The following is a 15,921-nucleotide window of genomic DNA, read 5'->3' as shown; positions in this document are numbered from 1 at the left end:
CCTTGTCCCTTCTTGGGTTCCATTAATTTGCTATAGCAGCTCACAGAACCCAGGAAACCTGTCTGCTCACCAGATTATCAATTCACAACAAAGGATGTTAAAGGATACAAATCAACAACCAGATGAAGAGATACAAAGGGCAAAGTTCTGAACAAAGGAGTTTCTGTCCTCATGGAGTTTGGGGCCTTGCATGGTGGCATGTGGAAGAGCTCTGGTTCCCCAACTGGAAGTGCGCCAAACCTTGTCCTTTGGGCTTCATTACACAGACATGACTGATTAAATCAGTGCCCAGTGCTGATCGTTCAACCTCCAATCCCTCTCCCCTCTTGGGGGTCAGGGAGGTAGGACTGAAAGTTTTAACTCAATTTCTTGATTGGTTCTCTTGGCAACAAGCCCCCATACCTCACTAACATAACAAAAGATCACTCTGTGTGGCTCTCTTAGGAAATTTCAAGGCTTTTAGGATCTTGTGTCAGGAAAGGAGACAAAACTAAACACATGATTATAAATCACAGTACCATAAAAAGGTATTCATGGAAGAAACCAATATCAAGAATCAAAAGAAAAACTGATAGACTGCCTAAAATATTATCTAAGAGACATTAGTACCATCAAGTAGTTAATTTTGATTGAAAGGTAAATTAAGTGCTTGTTTATAATTTTTGTCTTTATCTCTCATCCAGGTGCTATGCTTACATTTGAAAAGATTTCATTGGACAGCATATTTAAGAAACAAAGTTGATACATATGTAGAATTTCCCCTGAGAGGCCTAGACATGAAATGCTACTTACTAGAGGTAACGTAATTACATTTGTTAGTAAAATTAAGTCTTCACAGAGAGAGGGTGGAGGTCATTGAGGTAGGGAGATGCTGATGTCATTGACCACTGCTCCTAACTCAGTCCTGGGATGCCTTCTCCCCTGATCTGTAGCCCGAGAACAGTGGCCCAGAGAACTGCCTGTACGACCTCGCTGCTGTGGTGGTGCACCATGGCTCTGGGTGAGTATGCCAGCGGGCTCTCTTGGGGTTGGGAATAGGGCAGTAAAGACCTGGAATTTTGTACCACTCTCAGTAACTCTCTCCCAGCTCCCTCTACAGCAGTTCAGGTTCGTTCACTAAAATGGACAGGAATGGACAAATTTAATTCAGAGGACCATTATATCTATTACTGTGGGCAAGAATCCCGCAGAAGAAATGGAATAGCTCTCATAGTCAACAAAGAGTCCAAGATGCAGTACTTGGGTGAATCTCAAAAATGACAGAATGATCTCGGTTTGTTTCCAAGGCAAACCATTCAAATCACAGTAATCCAAGTCTATGTCCCAACCACTAATGCTGGAAAAGATGAAGTTGAACGGTTCTACGAAGACGTATAAGACCTTCTAGAACTAACACCAAAAGAAGATGTCCTTTTTATCATAGGGGACTGGAATGCAAAAGTAGAAAGTCAAGGAATACCAGGAGTAACAGGTTTGGCTCTGGAGTTCAAAATGAACCAGAACAAAGGCTAACAGTTTTGTCAAGAGAACGTTCTGGTCATAGCAAACATCCTCTTCCAACAACACAAGAGAAGACTCTACACATGGACATCACCAGATGGTCAGTCCTGAAATCAGATTGATAATATTTTTTGGAGCTGAAGACAGAGAAGCTCTAAACAGTCAGCAAAAACAAGATTGAGAGCTGACCGTGGCTCAGATCATGAGCTTCTTATTGCATAATTCAGAGTTAAACTGAAATAAGTAGGGAGAACTACTAGGCCATTCAGGTATGACCTAAATCAAATCCCTTGCAGTGGAAGTGACAAATAGATTCAAGGGATTAGATCCGGATGACAGAGTGCCTGAAGAACTGTCATTGTACAGGAGGCAGTGATCAAAACCTTCCGCAAGAAAAAGAAACGCAACAGGGCAGAATGGCTGTCTGAGGAGGCCTTACAAACAGCTGAGAAAAGGAGAGAGGCAAAGGCAAAGGAGGAAGAGAAGGATATACCTATCTGAATGTAGAATTCCAAAGAACAGCAAGGAGACAGAAGAAAGCCTTCACATGTGAGCAATGCAAAGAAATAGAGGAGAACAATAGAATGGGAAAGACTAGAGATTTCTTCAAGAAAATTAGAAATACCAAGGGAATATTTCATGCAAAGAAGGGCATAATAAAGGACAGAAATGGTATAGACCTAACAGAAGCAGAAGATTGTAAGAAGAGGTGGCAAGAATACCCAAAAGAACTGTACAAAAAAGGTATTAATGACCCGGACAACCACAATGGTGTGATCACTTACCTAGAGCCAGGCATCCTAGAGTGTGAAGTCAAGTGGGCCTTAGAAAGCATTACTAAGAACAAAGCTCGTGGAGATGATGGAATTCCAGCTGAGCTATTTCAAATCCTAAAAGATGATTCTCTGAAAGTGCTGCACTCAGTATGGCAGCAAATTTGGAAAACTCAGCAGTGGCCACAGGACTGGAAAAGGTCAGTTTTCATTCCAATCCCTAAGAAAGGCAATGCCAAAGAAGCACAAACTACCACACAATTGTGCTCATTTCACATGGTAGGATAATGCTCAAAATCCTTCAAGCTAAGCTTCAACAATACGTGAACCAAGACTATCCAGATGTACACGCTGGATTTGGAAAAGGCAGGGGAACCAAAGATCAAATTGACATCTGTTGGATCATAGAGAAAGCAAGAGAATTCCAGAAAAACATCTCCTGCTGCTTCATTAACTACATTAAAGCCTTTGACTGTGTGGATCACAACAAACTGCGGAGAATTCTTAAAGAGATGGGAATACTAGACCACCTTACCTGCCTCCTGAGAAACCTGTATGCAGGTCAAGAAGCAACAGAACTGTATATGGAACAACTGACTGGTTCAGAATTGGGAAAGGAGGACATCAAGGCTGGTATGTTATCACCCTGTTTATTTAACTTGTATGCAGAGTACATCATGCAAAATGTCAGGCTGGATGAAGCTCAGCCTGGAATCAAGATTGCCTGGAGAAATAACAACAACCTAGGTATGCAAATGATACCACCATTATGGCAGAAAATGAAAAGGAACTAAAGCGCCTCTTGAAGGTGAAAGAGGAGAGGGAAAAAGCTGGCTTAAAACTCAACATTCAAAAAACGAAGATCATGGCATCCTGTCCCATCACTTTATGGCAGGTAGATGGGGAAAAAATGGAAACAGTGACAGACTTTATTTTCTTGGGCTCCAGAATCATTGTAGATGGTGACTGCAGCAATGAAATTTAAAGATGCTTGCTCCTTGGAAGAAAAGCTGTGATCAACCTAGACAGTGTATTAAAAAGCAGAGACGTCGCTTTGCCAACAAAGGTCTGTATAGTCAAAGCTATGGTTTTCCCAGTAGTCATGTACAGATGTGAAAGCTAGACCATAGATAAGGCTGAGCACCAAAGAATTGATGCTTTTGAACTGTGGTGCTAGAGAAGACTCTTGGGAGTCCCTTGGACAGCAGGGAAATCAAAGCAGTCAATCTTAAAGGAAATAAACCCCAAATATTCACAGGAATGACTGATGGCTGAAGCTGAAACTCCCAATATTTTGGCCACCTGATGCAAAGAACTGCCTCACTGGAAAAGACTCTGATGCTGGGAAAGATTGAGGACAAGAGGAGAAGGGGGCAACAGAGGATGAGATGGTCAGATGGCATCACTGACTTAATGGACATGAGTTTGAGCAAACTCCAGGAGATAGTGAAGGATAGGGAAGCCTGGCGTGCTGCAGTTGTTGGGGTTGCAAAGAGTTGGACATGACTGAGTGACTGGTAGAACTTTCCTTCAGTCTTGGTGGGAAAGAGTATTCCTGAAATATGTTGCAAAGCATGAAGAGAAGGCACACGAAAGCAAAATGGAGAAAGGTTCATTTGAGTCCAGCATTCACAACTAGTCTGTTGTCCACAAAATCCTGAGTAGTCATTACTCCAAAAGACTGCTGATTTCCTTGGCCATTTGATATTTAAATGGAGGGGAAACAGGTATTATTTAGAATAAACTTCATGTTCTCTACTTTACAGATACATTTCTTATTTTGTTACATAACATTCTTGATTACTTTTTTCCCTTGAAAACCTGTATTAGGGGTATATTCCTTCCTTTTTCTGGTCTGCTTGAGGATATTAGTTTTACCTTCAGACCTGTCAAGCAACTATCCATGTTGAAAATCCTCTTCCCTCTGAACTTTGTAGACATTGCTCTTTTGATTTCACCATTCATAGTTATAAATGATAAGTCCACTACACATCTGATTCTCATTTGCTTGTTTTTTCTTTGGACTTAAGAAATTACTTGAGATATATTTGTTTGGTAGTTAACAGGGATACTCTTAGTCTAGTGTCTTCAGCTCATGAAATGTTGTGTGTTTTTCTAGCAGTTTGTGAAGGTCTTTGTTCTGTCTACAGGCTTTCTCCTACCCAGGAGGACTGAGTCTGGGGCTCCATGTGTGAGTGGGTGGGTCATGATGAGAAAGAAAAGCCTTTGATGGTCAAACTAGGAGAGAAAGTGCTTCCCTGGAGGCAGATTTCTGTCCTGTGCTCAGGTTTCTTCTAAGACTGATGGGAAATCTGGTCCTAAGTTTTCCCTGTTTCCACAGGCCGTGACCTCTGCTTGTTAGGCTCCTTTGATGTTTAGTTTCTCTGTTAATCCAGTGCCATGTAAAGCTCTGTGTTCCTGAAAATCTTCCGTTTCTGCTCAGTCCATGGCACGCTTCCCTGTTCTCCAGTGTGACTATATTCCTTGTCATTTCGATGGGTTTCAAGAAGATAAACGTGAGCTTAATCACCTGTCTTAAATTACAAATCTCTAGAATTTATTCCATACAGTAATTATTAAAATGTATTGTCCTTCTAATAATTTATATGGTTGCACAGATTCTTGTGTGACTTCTGTAGTCTTTATCTTTGCTCATTTGACCTTTCTTCACAGGGTCGGTTCTGGACATTACACAGCATACGCAACTCACGAAGGTCGCTGGTTCCATTTCAATGACAGCACTGTAACTCTGACTGAGGAAGACACCGTGGTGAAGGCCAAGGCCTACATCCTTTTTTATGTGGAGCGCCAGGCCAAAGCTGGATCGGATAAACTTTAATACCTCCTCCAAATCATTATTCTTCAACTATACCGGACAGACATTTCCAATTTTCCATAAATACTTGATCCAAGATTTAATTTCATTATGCACTTTTCAGTTTCCTATTTTGGGTTTAGTTTTATTTTGTCAATGGTAGTGACTTATTGAACATGGGCACCAACTAATTTTTTTTTTTTTTTTTTTTAGTTCTACCAGAAAACCTCAGCAGATATTTTGATTTGCTGCTTTAGTTGTAATAATTCAGTTTTTATATGTAGTTTCAAGAACTTAGTTCTATTTGACTTTTTTATATTAATGTTCAGTTCTCACTTTGAGGCACATTTACATCAATGCTTTGTTACTCTCGTATGCTGAAAGCGAGAGGTGTTCCCCATTGTGAAGAGCGATGTAACCACCTGCTGCCTTCTCACTGATCCAACGGAGATCAGGTTGGCTCTAAAGCAAGTATCATGTGTGCACGTAAATTTGTGGCTCACGAGAGTTCAGTGACTGCTCAGTAATCATTCTTCCTGCTTGTAAAAGAGGACAGGAAGGGCGTCATTAAACAGACCAGGTGACTGCTGCTCTTGGCATCTCTCAAAGGTGCTGTTTATCAGCACTACTAAATAAATCGGTTGATTCAGTTGTACCTACATTGCAAATTCAAGAATTACTTTTAATTTTTTTTGGTTTTGGGGCACTTTCATAGATGAGATAGGGGTACTGAACAGTCCAAATAAGACCAAATACACTTAAAAGTGTTTCAAAAGTTCTGTGACTCAGCCACATGCTATCCACGTGTTATTTATCCAGTGTGCAGAAACTGTAGTGTCATGATTGCCTTTTTGAGTCAGCACCTAATTCCCCCATTGGTTGTAGCACTGGGATTAACTGCATGTCCACTCTAGTCTGTCTTACTTGGCCACCAGAGGTTGAGATGCTACCTCCCAAAGTTGATTCTGACCATCACCTAAACTTGGGGTAACACTGTGGAGTCCACAAGAGGAAACTAAAGTCTTTAAGTTTTAACAGCTCTCACTGGCCTATCCTCATAGCAGAGCAATTGAAAATACTTTCACTTTGAGTAAATAGAGTTTTTGTTGTTTAGGTTAGCAGTCTTTTAAAATTGTTTTCAAGAAAAGTAGGCACCAGCACTGCTTAGCTTTAATTCAAATTGAAATCTGGAACCAGAATCCCATCTAATGACGCTTCCTGTGCTTTCCAGAAGTGTTTTCAAGCCAGCCTGCTGATCTTGGGGTGCTGGTGCCCAACGTCCAAATTAGTGAGAGGAGGAGGGAGCTCCAGCTGGGCCTGTGGGATAGGACCATGCACATTTTCATGTTCACTCCTTGTTCCAGTTGGTATTTTCCTCCAGTCCCAATTCTTTACAAGTTGTTACAAGGGGGCAGAATGTAGTTAGTTTATGTTAAGCCAGCCAATCAGACGTTCTATTATTTTTTTCTGTTTTAAAAAAAAAAAAAAAAAGGTCCAGATTTTAAGTGTATGGATGTAAAAGAAAGTTGGGTGGCCCTCCTCCTGGCCTGGATGTTGGAAGCTGCAGGAAAAGAGCTGCTCCGTCCCCACTTCAATATTAGCTGGAAAAATTCCACATTTTCTCAGAGCAGAACACACCTGCTCAACAGTTTAGAATAACTAGGAGCAAATTATGTCTGAACGTCTACTGTCCAATACCATGGTCATTGGCCATGTATAGTTAGTTAAGTGTTGATTTTCATTAAAAACATATTGAAAACTCAGTTCTTCAGTCACGCTGGTCATGGTTCAAGTTCTCAGCAGCCACTCATGGCCCAGGACCAGCTAGGGCTGGACAGTTCCACCTGTATGCAGCGCTCTCCCAGACTGTGCTGGTCTACAGTTTCACTCCAGAGAAGAAAGCTTTGCCATCAGGTATAGATCTTACAGCTTAGAAACAGAGCGCCCAGAAGATAAAATTAAGAGGAAAACATGTATTTAAAAGTTTACAATGTTAAATTACACACGCCGAGCCACAACTTTTTGAACTACAAAAATGACAGTTTCACATAATTTGATCTACTGTATCAGTACATTAACATCACATGACATTGAACTAGAAATGTGCATCTCCTCTGACCTCGCTCCTATGAATCCAGTCTCTTTTGCTTAGAAGATACACAGCTATAACTTCTAACATTTGCACTTAGATCACTAGTCTCTGCGTGGGCAGCACTTGTAACTCCAACAAGAAAGCCTCGGGCAGTGTTGATGGAGGAAAATGGCCTTTCTACCAAATGGAACTTACAACAGACTAGACTACTTTGTTGGGGAAAGTGGTCCTCACACAGGCAACACTGTTGGCTTAAGAGATGAACACACCTCCTCTCTTGAATTTTGCAGTGTTTTTCTCTCTTCATTTTACTAAAGCAGACATGCCTGAAGGATACCATGAAGGTTCTCTGGAAAAGCGACTGGACCCATGTGAACTGTGCACTTGAACACCAGTGATGTAAATGTGCCTATTTGTATTTTGAAAATTTAACTGTGCAGCCTTACCACGCCTCTTTCGAAAGCTGACCTTCGTGCTCTTCAGGGCTGTTCCCTGGTGCCGTGTCGTCTCGAGCACGCGTGTGGCTTCCCATTCAGAGAGCAGTGCTGAGGCAGGGCCTCACGCTGAGGCACAGGGCTCCTCGGAACAAAACTCTCAGAAGTCCTCCCACACAGGTGGGTGACAGAAACAGTTTGTGGCAACACAAATCTCTCTCCATGGTGGAGAAAACCTTTGCTTATCCACTGTATTCTACTCAGTGTCTAGTGATGACAAATGTAATAGAATTAAACCAGTAAAGTGTATGGGCCCTGGTTAAGTGTTAAATGTGTATCTCACCTGTGGAACCTACTCAGCAGCTTGGTTTCTAGGGTTGGGGACATATTTATTTCTTAAAGCCAAACCTCTCCTTCATTGGTTTAGTGTGTGTACATATGTCTATTTAGATACACTTATCCCACTTCCACCTCTACCGTCCCCTGAACTCTCTCATGTTCCCTTTGTAGCTGAAGTGGCCTCTTCCTGTGAGCCCTGGAGAAGCTCCTGAGCAAAGTCTGTTTCTGCAGCCAGGAACAGATAAGAGGGGACCAGAGCGTGGCCGCAGGAAGGTGCCCACAGGGCAGGGGGGAGTGGGAGTGGGTGGCGGTGTGCTGTAGTCCAAGGTCTGTGCGTCACCTCGCTGGGTGAGGACCTTCCCCCTCAGGTCTGACTGCGACGGACTTCAGACTGCCCTCTGCGAGTGTTGGTTGTGTGAGAGGTAATCATTTCCACTGAAACCTAATCTGTATGATGCTGAGAGGATTACTTGTGCAAGTGACTGATTTAAGTTGTAATCACAGCCTTTTGCTGCTTCACCAACCTGAACTGTTTTATGGAAAGTATCATTAAAGATCTGGTCTCTTCCCTTTTGACTATTATTTCCGAACCTCTTTCAGTGGAGCAAAGTTAGTGATGATGTACTTGCTCAAGCCAAGGGCCTTTGGAATGAGTCACCAGGTAGTAGGTTTCTACGAACCCGTCACCACCTGGGGCTGCTGTGCACTTGGGCCCAGACAGAGGGACCTGGAGGGCAGGGTTGGTGGCAGGCCAGGCCGTCCAGTGCCGCATCAGGTCCCAAGGGAGCTCACCCGCACTGTGTGACTTCATCCTGTCCTTTTTTATAAGAATGAGGTCCGCTTGCCTCCGTCAGAGCCAGACTACCCTGAGGAACCAGGTTTGGGGCTCTGACCAAAGGATCAAACAGGGAAACAAGTGCCACTGTTAAAGAGTAAATACCTGCTTTACAGTAAGCTCCTGTAAGAACCACCCTGTGTCCACACCCATTGTTTTTCTGTGTTACTCATTTGCCTGTTTCTATCAGTTTTCTAAAACTGAAGATAGAGACGCCTGCGGCCCAAATGGTTTTGCCTCCAGTTCTCGAATCACACGTTTCCTTCTGGCAGCCATGCTGGTCAGAGGCTGTGAAGGAGCCGAGCTCCATGGGGCAGAAAGGGAGGAGCTTGGAGGAACAGCTGTCAGAACACCCAGCTGAGAGCCACATTCCTCCCTGCAGGCAGGCATGCCTGTGGACCCACCCTATATCCCGGGGTGCCTCCTACCACCCCACGTGAGGAGCAGCCAAGTGGCCCGGCTCTGCCCATATTTGCTGCTCAAGCAGAGCTGTGGACGTGCAGCTTGGGAGACAAGGAACAAAATGACTCTCCCCTGTGGCTGGCAGGCTTACACTACTCTGCCTTTAAGAAGGTGAAAGAACCAACTACTTCCAGGGATCAGCCCTCTAAAAACTGTTGGTTTGGAAAGGATTCAGGAGGGAAATCCTAAAGGCTTTCCAGTAAACCCACCTGTGGTGCAGCAGTACCTTTTGAATAAGTTTAACTAGAGCCCAAAGAGGGACTCTGGCTGTCAGCTGTCATTTGAACAATTGAAATGATTAGTGTGAAATATGAGCAGTTCTTAGTAACCCTTTCCTTGAGAAATACATCTTGCTTTTGGCTGTTTCTTGATGTATGCTGTTTTTAAGAAAAGTCATGCTTTCCATTTGACCTTGGCAGTGGTGGGGTAACCCAGGCACAGGGGACCCACTGACTCCTCAAAGCAAGGGAGCTGGCCACAATGGCTACTTTCTCCCTTAGGCTGCATTCTGCTTTTACAGGCAAAGCTGCACCAGGTCTGACCCAGCCGCAGTTCCAGAAGAGGGTCCTGGCATATGTGCTTCATCCACACAAGTGGAAACAGTATTCCCATTCCTTCCAATTCTAATTATGTGGGAAAAAGAACAATAGTAACCACTGAGGTGGTGTTTCCTGGTCTAGCAGAGAAAAAAATGGTTCTCATCTCACTACTGCAGCCCCCAAACCAAGCAAGACATAGGAGACACAGACCTAGGAGCTCACAGGAGGAGGAATACAGCAGGGCTGGTGAAGGACTGGGAGTGAGGCGGTACTAGAAAATGAGCCCACAAATTAAGGAATCTCAGTTTTGTGTTAGGAAGGGAGAACTCATGAATAAAACCTCCAGCAATTTACTGAGCAGCTTAACTGCCAGGAACTAAATTACACACATTCACAAGGAGGATGTGAGGCTGGTTTACAGGGCAAGAGTAAAATACTTCAACTTATAATTGCTTCAAGTAGTTTTGTGTTAAGAGTTACTTCATCCATCCTGGCACTTGGGGAAATATAGATTAGATACAGCAGGACACATAATTGGAAAAATGTAAAGCCAAGTAAATGAGTTTACACACATACACACAGAAGAACCTTGGAGAGACAGAAGCTACTTAACACAAATCTTTTATGAAAAAGCTCAGGGTGAAAACAAGGCAACTGGGAAATCCCTCTGCCTGGAGGGGAGCAGCAGGATTTGATGGTAGTTCAGCCTAGGCTGGAAACCATCACTATGGAACAAAGTAACACAGAAAAGGGGCATCGACCATGGCTTCTGCTTACACCTCCAAGCATAAAACCACAAGCTTTAGCTTTTTATAGACAGCAGGCTTCTTCCTATTGAAAGTAGAGCCAAAGACTCATATTGATGTCCCAGGAAATAAAACCAGATACTATTAACAATTAAAGTCCCTCCCAGTGAGTAGAGATTGCAAGCCCGGACAAAGATAGTCTAGCCAGTACCCCGAATGAAAATGCCAAAAGAGCTCTCTGCCTAACACCATTGTCAGCTAAAAGGAAAGAAATCCCCTTTAAGTAGGCTATTGAACTTCAACATGCTGATTTTCTGCCAGGGTTTTCAATTCCTCTAAACATAAGCCGAGCCACAGACTACCGCACGTATGTCTGGGTCTGGGCTTCCCTCCTCCTCAGAGCGCCAGCACCAGTTGTTGGCCAAAAATAAACACCATTCTTCAACCATATATGTCCACCAGCCCAGAGCTGGGGAGGAGCAGCTGGAGGTAGGTCAGGTCCCTGGGCTCCAGCCACACTCGGTGTGGCCACTGCGGACCATGCACATCACCCAGCTCAATCGGGAGTGCCTGCTGCACCTCTTCTCCTTCCTGGACAAGGACAGCAGGAAGAACCTTGCCAGGACCTGCCCCCAGCTCCAGGACGTGTTTGAGGACCCTGCACTCTGGCCCCTGCTGCACTTCCGTTCCCTCGCAGAACTCAAGAAGGACAACTTCCTCCTGAGCCCGGCGCTCCGGAGCCTCTCCATCTGCTGGCACTCCAGCCGCGTGCAGGTGTGCAGCATCGAGGACTGGCTCAAGAGCGCCCTCCAGCGGAGCATCTGCAGCCGGCACGAGAGCCTGGTCAACGACTTCCTCCTCCGCGTGTGCGACAGGTAGGCCGCCTCCTGAGGCGCGCCGGCCTCCAGGGCTCTGGGAGGCCCCTGGGTGTCTGGGAAGAGCAAATGACGAGACCAAGACGGCTCTGCTTCGGGGAGCCTCAGACTAGGCCCAAGGCAGACCCCCCCAGGCCCACCCACCGCGCAGTCTCCACAGGATGGAGAGAATTCTGGGGGGAAAGGGCGCCAATCCTTCTCTTAGCCTCACAGGTCCTGGAGCTGCTTCAGCAGAGAGGAAGGACTAGGCTTCAGCCTGTCCCTCTGCTTCTGGCAGCTGTCCTCCCTGGCAGCCATGAAGGGCTGGGTGGGTCCAGCTGGGCCTTCATTTTCAGTGTCAGGTCCCAGGAAAAGGTTTCAAGATTCAGCAATCAGCTCACGCCCCCTTGATTCTGCTCCTGACAAGCAAACCCCAAGACCTGTGGAGTGCAGCTGAAGGAGGGTTAGGCTCCTCGGCTCTGGGTTAGATGAACCAATCCAGACTCCAGCAGGGGTGCAGACAGTGGTTTCCTTATGAGAAACTTACTAATCTTCAGAGTACCTGAAGTTACTGCGAGGATCAGTACACTGAAGGGAACAGTGCTTTAGCCCAAGTTTTCAAATGAGCAAACCCAAAAGTCTGACAGGTTGTGATTTGTGCCACAGTCTAGGATTCCCAGATTTTAGCAAATAAAGATTCAAGAGGCCCAGATAAATCTGAACTTCAGATAGACGGAATAATTTTTGGCACAAGTATGTCCTAAATACATCCTGTATTTGACCTGTCGACCCCATGGTGGCTGAGCCACGGGCAAGACTCCCTTCACTGTCACAGCCTCCTGCCCAGAGCAGTCCACAAAGAACAGTCTTCCTCAGCCAGGCTCTCACTGAGGCTTTACCAGTCCTGTCCTGCCTTTGAGGAAATGATCCCCTCGTCCACTAACAAACTAGGTTCAGTCCGCTTGTTGCCACCCAGGTTTAACAGCTGCTGTATTCTGGCAGCCTAACAAGGAACAGAAGCAAACAGTGTAGTGGCCCCTCCTTTTCTTTTTTTTTTTTTAAGGCCATAGAAGAAAATAGAAGATGGATTTGGGGTTGTCCCTAATGAGACCATGCCATTTTGATGGGTTTAACAAGACCCAGTAAACAGACAGGGAAGTGATATGTACAGGGTAAAAAGCCTGCCCTAAATTTCTTCCATTCTTAGAAGCGGGTATAACCCCCCAAACCAGCAAGGTGTGGACTGTACCTGTCCAGGCACGAGTGTCAGAAAAAAGCAAAGGGCCTGGGGCTGAGTCCCCCAGTACTGCTACTGTCTGACCATGTGACCCCCAGCCCAAATATTTAAATTAACTCAACTTCATTTCTTCCCCTGTGGACTGGGATACACTGCCTTATCTCACAGGCTAATTTCAGATTAAATGACACAGTAGCACTGGCACACAGTAGGTATTGATGCCTGTGCACCAAACCTAGATCTGGCAATCACCTGGGGACAGCTGAGGATGGCTGGTAGGGAGTCCATGGTTTCTTTTGCTGGTTTCTTCCTGCCTCAGGATTATTCTAAAGGTTCTCAAGAGGAAGGAATCATGTTAACAGCCTTGGGGCTTAAATGCCTACCTAATCCTCACCACCACCCTGAAGGTAACAGTTTCTCTCCCACTTGACAGATGAAGAGGTGGTGCAGCAAGGTTCAGATATTTGTCCTGGGTTAGACAGCAAATAAGTCACAGGCAAATCACTTGAGCTCCCTGAGCCAGTTTCCTCATTCAAGAAACTGGGGGTGGAAGGCAGATATAAAGTCTAAGGAAGATGTGCAAACTTGGAAAGATGGGGTGTTCTTGGTTTGTGGATGCAGCCATGTCCAGTCTACTTTAGTTCCTTCCTTCCTTCCTAAAGCAAATGGAGCTGAGCTGGCTCAGTCAGGTGCAGCCCAGGGGCATTGAGGGAGGCGGATGGGGAAAGGGAAACCCTTTGTGGCCTGACTCCAGCTTCCTCTGGCTATAGGAAGCCAAGGCCTGCACCCATGAGACAGGTTCTTGACTGGAAGCAGTGTGGTCCTGCCTGCTCCCAGGAAACATGGCTTAGAAGCACCTACAGAAGGCCCTGCACAGGCTCCAGACACTTCTAATCATTTAGTCCTCAGGACAACCCCACTGGTGGGCATTATTCTCTCCCAGCCAACCTCAAACATACATACCAGGTAATGAATGACAATCAAGGTCACGGCACAAAGAAACCACGTCCAACTGTGCTCAAGATCTTTTTCCCAAGCAGTTGCTGGCAAGGTTGGTGCAGAGAGACACCTCCCTCCCCCCATACTTTCTGGACAAGCTACCTTTGTCCCTGACTGTACCCACAACAGGCCTGGGTCTAGCTACTTGTGGATCTTGACTTCTGGCAGGCTGGCATCCCAGTGGAGTTGCAGCAGCTGCCTCCGTCAACTCAGCTGAAACCAGGGCTCTAGAACTTGGAACCAATACTCAGAGGGGGCCCCGATGGCCAAGAGTTGGAATGGGCCTGATTCTAAGACACTTTACAGAAAACCCTCTCTGCACTGTCCTGCCACGATCACCAGGGCCTCAGCTTGAAGCTAGACTTGAGCTGTCACCATGCACTGCTTTTCTCACCCTCCTAGAAACCAGCATCGCACAGCAGGACGGGGGTTTGGGCTCCTGAGCTAAAAGCCCACTCACAGCCAAGTATGGTGAGGTGGAGTAGCAGAAGAGCAAGGGAAGCGGGCCCCAGTTCAGATCCGGGCCATGTCACAGCGGGCAGCTTCCCAAAGAGAAACTCACTAGGTCCGATGAAAGTGAAGGTGGCTCAACAGGATCCAACTCTTTGAAACCCCATGGACTATACAGGCCATGGAATTCTCCAGGCCAGAATACTGGAGGGGGTAGTCTTTCCCTTCTCCAGGGGATCTTCCCAACCCAGGGATCGAACCCAGATCTCCCTCATTGCAGGCAGAATTCTTTACCAGCTAAGCCACAAGAGCTAGGCCCGGTACTCCTCTCTAAGATGCGGTCTCCCAGAGTTCGCACTGGGACCAACCAGCCAGGGAGCTAGGGGGCGTGACCGGGGGCGGCCGCAAGCTAGCACGCTAACCGCATCCTCCTCTCCGCAGGTGCCCCAACCTGGCAACCGTCACGCTGTCTGGCTGCGGCCACGTCACCGACGACTGCCTGGCGCGTCTGCTGGTTTCCTGCCCGCGCCTGCGCGCGCTGCACCTGGAGAACTGCGCGCGCGTCACCAACCGCACGCTGACAGCCGTGGCGGCGCACGGGCGCGCGCTGCAGACGCTGCACGTGGACTTCTGCCGCAACGTGAGCGCGGCCGGCCTCAGGCGTCTGCGCGCCGCGTGCCCGCGCTTGACGCTGCGCGCTGAACACAGCGCGGCCATGATCCCGGACCAGCTCCCGCGCGGCCCGCACGCGCCCGGCACCGCCCTCCGCAAGTTGCTTCTGCGCTAGGCGGGCAGGACGCCGGCCCCAGGTCTCCAGAGGAAGGAGCTACTTGTGTTGAACGCCAGCTCCTAGACAGCCGCAACATCCTCAGCCAAGACTCGGATACGAGCGCCTAACCCATATTACGATTTTATACATCGTCTGAGTGCGAGATTTGATGGCCGGATGCTTGGAAAACACTCGATTGTTTCTCGCTAAACACCAGAACACTTTTCTGTTTCCCCTGCGCACCGGGTTCTCCACTTGGGGCTCTATCTCATCCTTCACGGCTGAGACTGCAGCTGCGGGGAGGGGAGGTGGTGGGGGTGTCCTAAATCACCCCCTGTGGGGAAGTGTGGCCTCCCGAGCTCCCCAGGGCTGTGTGAGGGACAGCCCTCTCCCCAACCCCTCCTTGCTGCGCCAGAGGGAGGAGGGGGTAGAACCCTGAGCCAGAGAGAGCCGTGGTTTCCACCGGGCCTTTGCTCCGTGCCAACCCCCAACTCGGCTTTGAGCGATTCTAGGAAATTCTCGTTAATGTGATTCTTTCATAAACTGCAGCTATGCTTGTTTTCTACCGTTTTCCCATCCATCATAAACGAAGAAAATCATTTGACAGTCCCAAAGTAAAGACAAACACAAAAGCAGCAGCCCTGGTTAAATCTTTGGTTGACGAAACCATTAAAAGCCAATGCAAAGTTAAATTTTTACCTGCTAGATTTGAACGTTGGGCCAACGCCTTGAGTTCAATTTCATAGCTTTAGTCACTGCTGTCCCACCTTCAGCCACCAAAGCAGAGGCTCTCAGTCAGCAGTCATCCTGCAGCCTCCTGGTTCCAGGTACATCGGGAAATTTTTGGGTAAGGGGGGAAGGCAGGGAGAATGGTGAAGTGGTGGGCGATGCTCACTCTGGCTACTCCCATCACCAGCTGAAATCAAGGCCCTTGACCCACCTGAGACCAGGTGTTTCTTTTTTGTGGAAGGGGCTCTTGATGCCTACTCACTGGTGTTGGGCTGCACCCCATAGGCCTACAAAGCCTACACTTGCCCAGCTTTAATTCTGAGAAAGAGCCCAGAGTCAGTAACAGAC

General features: G+C 46.8%; 2 protein-coding genes across 5 annotated transcripts in view; both read left to right on the top strand.

The window, feature by feature from the left end:
- The window catches only part of USP3 (ubiquitin specific peptidase 3), a 237,031-nt gene extending 228,510 nt beyond the window's left edge, over positions 1-8,521 (top strand). For all 4 annotated transcript variants that reach the window (XM_043471729.1, XM_043471728.1, XM_043471727.1 and 1 more), the window contains exons 13-15: positions 684-797; positions 933-1,000; positions 4,947-8,521. In XM_043471729.1, coding sequence (XP_043327664.1) covers positions 684-797; positions 933-1,000; positions 4,947-5,112 — 348 coding nt within the window. In that variant the 3' untranslated portion in view covers positions 5,113-8,521. The remainder of the gene's footprint in view (positions 1-683; positions 798-932; positions 1,001-4,946) is intronic.
- A 2,311-nt stretch (positions 8,522-10,832) lies between these two features.
- FBXL22 (F-box and leucine rich repeat protein 22) lies at positions 10,833-15,536 on the top strand. The gene is made up of 2 exons (XM_043471733.1): positions 10,833-11,410; positions 14,517-15,536. The coding sequence occupies exons 1-2, from the start codon at positions 10,905-10,907 to the stop codon at positions 14,860-14,862; spliced, it is 852 nt and encodes a 283-aa protein (XP_043327668.1). The 5' UTR covers positions 10,833-10,904; the 3' UTR covers positions 14,863-15,536.
- The last annotated feature ends 385 nt before the right edge of the window (positions 15,537-15,921 follow it).

Source organism: Cervus canadensis, chromosome 6, assembly GCF_019320065.1.
Source record: "Cervus canadensis isolate Bull #8, Minnesota chromosome 6, ASM1932006v1, whole genome shotgun sequence".
Taxonomy (NCBI): Eukaryota; Metazoa; Chordata; class Mammalia; order Artiodactyla; family Cervidae; genus Cervus; species Cervus canadensis.
This window is presented reverse-complemented; position numbering and strand designations above follow the sequence as displayed.

Excerpts from the sequence above, each read along its gene's own strand:
- FBXL22 (XM_043471733.1), top strand. The coding sequence starts at position 10,905 with ATGTCTGGGTCTGGGCTTCCCTCCTCCTCAGAGCGCCAGCACCAGTTG. Across the intron at positions 11,411-14,516 it reads CTCCTCCGCGTGTGCGACAG|GTGCCCCAACCTGGCAACCG; the intron begins GTAGGCCGCCTC and ends TCCTCTCCGCAG.